The 4278-nt window shown below is 41.3% G+C and overlaps 1 protein-coding gene across 1 annotated transcript; it reads right to left on the reverse strand.

Moving 5' to 3' along the window:
- Positions 1-1206: 1206 nt before the first annotated feature.
- LOC130994672 (scarecrow-like protein 28) lies at positions 1207-4278 on the reverse strand. Its single transcript, XM_057919744.1, has one exon. The coding sequence runs from the start codon at positions 3370-3372 to the stop codon at positions 1462-1464; it is 1911 nt and encodes a 636-aa protein (XP_057775727.1). The 5' UTR covers positions 3373-4278; the 3' UTR covers positions 1207-1461.

Here is a 4278-nt window from a genome sequence, read left to right on the forward strand (position 1 = left end):
AGAAAATTAGTGTTTCGATTTTATTTATTTTAAATATAATTTCCTAATATGTTGCCGTAAATTCACAGATTTTATTAACCGAACGATCAGATATAATTATGCTGCGGAATTTTCTGTTTTTTTTTTAATTTTCAATCTTAAAGTCAAACAAATTTTCTATTTCAATTTTGTTTTATTTTTATTCACTATTTAGTAAGGGTAGCATAGTCTTTTACTAGCATTTTGACCCCCAAAGTCATGGTTTAAAAGTGGTGGCTATATAAGTCTTAAAGTATATGCTTTTGGTTATATATGTCTTTCTCCCAATTATTAACTTATTCGCATATAATTTCACACATTTTCAATTCTCAACACATTTTTATAAAAAAAAATCAACACATTTAATATTTTCACGAAAATTTTCTCTATGTATATGTAGTTGTTAATCTAATCTAACAAAGCAAATGCCCCATGGAGTTGAGTCAGTTGACGCTAAAAACATGGGCTCACTGATTTATATTTCTAAAACATGGGCCTCTAATTTGGACTCTTCTTAGTCTTTGAGCATATTCAAAAATTCTCGAAGTCCCTCTTAAAAAAGTAAAAATAAATAAATCTCGAAGTCCAAATTTGTTTGAGAGCAATTCAATTCATAGCAGTTTTCGTTTTCATTTCTTTATAACCTCTATATTTAACCAAAATATAAATATATATATTCATAGACCTCTTTTGTAATTTTTTTTCCCTTTTATAGTCACTGCTTAAAACCTTGTGAAATTAAAACAAAAGTACCAAAACCCTGCATATATAGCCTCAACTCTTCCCTCGGGTGCTATAGAAACATCTTTTCTCTAAGGGAGTGTTTCTCTTTGATTGATAAATTTATCATGAAAAAAATGAAGAATAAAAAAAAATCGTCAATCAAAAACAATTAAAATAATAATAATAAAAATAAAATGAAAAATTACAATTAAAATGAAAAATTACCATAAAAAACAAACCGGATAGTTTTTTCTTATTGTTTAGACTTGGGGTATTTATGGTTTTAAAATGAAAAATAACTAGATTTTTTTATTGAAAATGAATAAAAAATATTTTCTCATCCCAAAATGGCTACCTGTTATTCTAATTCTTAGGCTTTTATTTATTTGTTTATGTCTTTTACTTCAACTGAGTAATGCATCAACGAATCTCAATTGTAGAGCAACATCAAACCAAGTAAATATATTAAAATCAAAACAGAACTTCCTTCATTAATCATCATATCCCTATAATCTTGAATCAAAAGAATACATCATCACTAACTGCAACAAATACATAATAAAGAATCAAAGAATATAAACCAAACACAATTGAGACAACAACAACCTACATATTTCTCTATATCTTCCTTCACTAACTCAAAAACAAATGATATCTGCAACGAATGAAAGAATGAATCAACACATATTTCTCTACCTACAAAGAATAGTATACCATGCTTCAGAACAAAGACGAGGAGCCTCCGGCAGCATCCACGGCCGGCCTCCACGCTGACACCGCGTAAAGAGGCTGCTCCGACCAGCTCAGCGTGAGACACGACGAGGCCGTGTTGGAGGCGGAGGCGGCCACTTGCACCCTATAATTCTGGTTGGAAGAGTACATCTTCAGCATCATCTCCCCTTGAAGCACCTCCCTCTCACTCACCCCTACACACCGGAACCCGCCTTGCTCCATCAACTGATGCCATTTTTCGAACCTCTCGTGCCTCTCGCCCCTCTGCCTCCCCTCGCAGGCGATGATGCTCCTTATCTCCCGCCCGAACATCTCCTCCACCTTGATCCTTGCCGTGCTGTCAAGGGGGAGGCTCGAATCAACGGAGTCGAACACGGCTGAGTAGTACTTGAGTGAGTTGAATAGCCTAGCATCCAATGTGGCCTCATTGTGCCCTGCCTCCTGCTCTGCCATCACCACCACTTGAGCATTGGTGCTTCTTATCAACCCTAGGAAGTCCCTCAAGGCGCCCCCCGTGGCGTCGTAGAGCATCTTATGCAGCTGGAAAACGCAGTTCGCCACCACGGCCTCCTTCTCCTTCACATGAAGCATCCACAGCCTCACATCCTCCAGCCTATCCACCACCGGATGGAACTCGAAGGGGAGCCCAAACGCCTCAGCAAAGCCGGCTAGTCTGTCCCCCGTCTCGATCAGCTCTTGCTTCGACTCACCAATGCCTGTGATCCTCACATGGCTCGGAGGGTTCACCCTCGAGGCCAAGCTTTGAAACAAACTAGGCCACTGCAGCCCTTGCTTGATGTCAAAATCTATGATGTGAACCCTGTCCTTCCCTTCCAATTCCCTCAGCAGGATCTCGTTGCACGTGAAGTGAACGAACCTTGTGATGGGGCTCACTTGGTTCAGCACCCTTAACGCGTTGTGATCATCATCAAGGCGGTCAAGGTCACGAGGTGGGGTGATGTGGAACACGTGAGGCCATAGCCTTGCCACGCGCAGGGCTAGGGCCTCGGTGAAGTAGGCAATGAGGCGGTGTAGAGGGGAGCCTCGTGGCGAGGCAAGCTCCCCTAGCCTGGCTAGACAATGACTGATTGCAGCAATGTTCTTGCAGCCTATTTGCTCAGCACAAGCCACAACTAGGTTGATCAGCTCAACATACTCATGCTCTTGCTCTTGCTCCCTTTGGCTACCATTATGATTGTGATTGTGCCCTGCAACCTCACTTGGATTGCGCGAGGATGACCCGTTGCCACGCTCCACCACCCCCGGAGCCAAGGTGTGGCCACCGGAGGACGTGCTCGAGGAGCCAGAGCCAGAGGCAGAGGCCTCCTTGTGAGGATGAGGATCAACTCTCTGCACATCCTTAGACTTCCCCAAATCAGTAACCTCAGCCACAACAGAATCAAACCAAGGGATGCTCGACAGTGGCGGGAGAGGCGGTGGCGGGTCGAAACACACCCTCTCCTCTCCCTCATGGAACCAGAAATCCTCACTACTCCTCAACTGCTGCCCTAAATCTTCATTGCCATTGCCATTGCCCGTTTTCCTCTTCTTCACTCTGCTCATGTAATTGCCCCCTTCATCTGCAGCAGCATACCTCTTTTTCTTACTCCTCTCCCAAAATTCATCCCCTCTCTCTCTCCTGCTCTCTGCTGCAACAGGAGGGAGCCTGATGTTCTGCCTCAGAGAAGAACCCTTTGATTGTTCAATAGGCTTCTCAACTGAAATCCCAACCGGCCTAACAGCCTGCGGCCGCGACGCCTCCTTTCGCCCGAAGCTACAAGGCAAATCCAACCTCTGTGTGCTCATTGCAGGGATGTGACAAGCTTGAAACTGTGCAGATGCTTCACTCCTCAATCTATGCCTTGGTGAAACCAATGTAGAAGAACACCCAGCCAACATTCTTCACACACTAAAACCCCCAATTTCTTTCTTCCTTTTCCTTCTAACTTCCTTCTCTAAAACTCCCAATACACCCACCCTTTTTTTAAATTTTTTTTTCCTTCTCTATGATATTTCTCTATGATTCTATACCTCCCAAACTATGACAATGTACATTTACAAATCATATATGCCAAGAAAATTGTATTATATGAGGAGAAATCAAGAGAAACAGAACAATGTGTACTATAGTGAGTGTGTGTGAGTTTCAAGAAAATGAAAAAACCAAGAAAGAAAGAAAGAAAAAATCGGAATCCGATGTCGAAACAAATCAAACAAGCCTCTTCCTCTGTGTGTGTGTGTGTGTTTATATATGCTTTCGTGTGTCCTATATGAATGCTCAATGTGTGATTTTTTTCAGCTTATGTGCAACAAAGAATCGAAAGAATTTATGATAAACAAATGAAAAAACAACAACGCCACCAAATCAAAGAATCAAAGAATTCAACAATACATCAATATATGTAATGTAGATATAATATATATATAAATATATCAACGCCTACCTAGAAGAAAAAAGAAAAATTGACAATCGGATTCCTCAACATTCAAAGCAGAATCATTCGCAAGCAACGCGATTTCCCATGATCAAACCAAGCAAGAAAGCTCTGCAGAAGAAGACGCATCTCCAATCAATTTCGCAGCTGAAAAACACAGAAAACGAATGATCATCAACACTTCCCCCCTTCAAACCGTCCATGCTATTCTAAATTCCCCCCCAAGAAAACCCCCCAAATTCAAGAACTCAATCAAGCATGCATGAAAACAAACAAAACGGTCATCATCTCTCGCAGAAATCAGTCGTTTATCAAGAACCCCACTACCCAAAAAGCCATTCAGCGAAATGCAACCGAGCTTTTATATACT

The sequence above is a fragment of the Salvia miltiorrhiza genome, chromosome 7, assembly GCF_028751815.1.
Source record: "Salvia miltiorrhiza cultivar Shanhuang (shh) chromosome 7, IMPLAD_Smil_shh, whole genome shotgun sequence".
NCBI lineage: Eukaryota > Viridiplantae > Streptophyta > Magnoliopsida > Lamiales > Lamiaceae > Salvia > Salvia miltiorrhiza.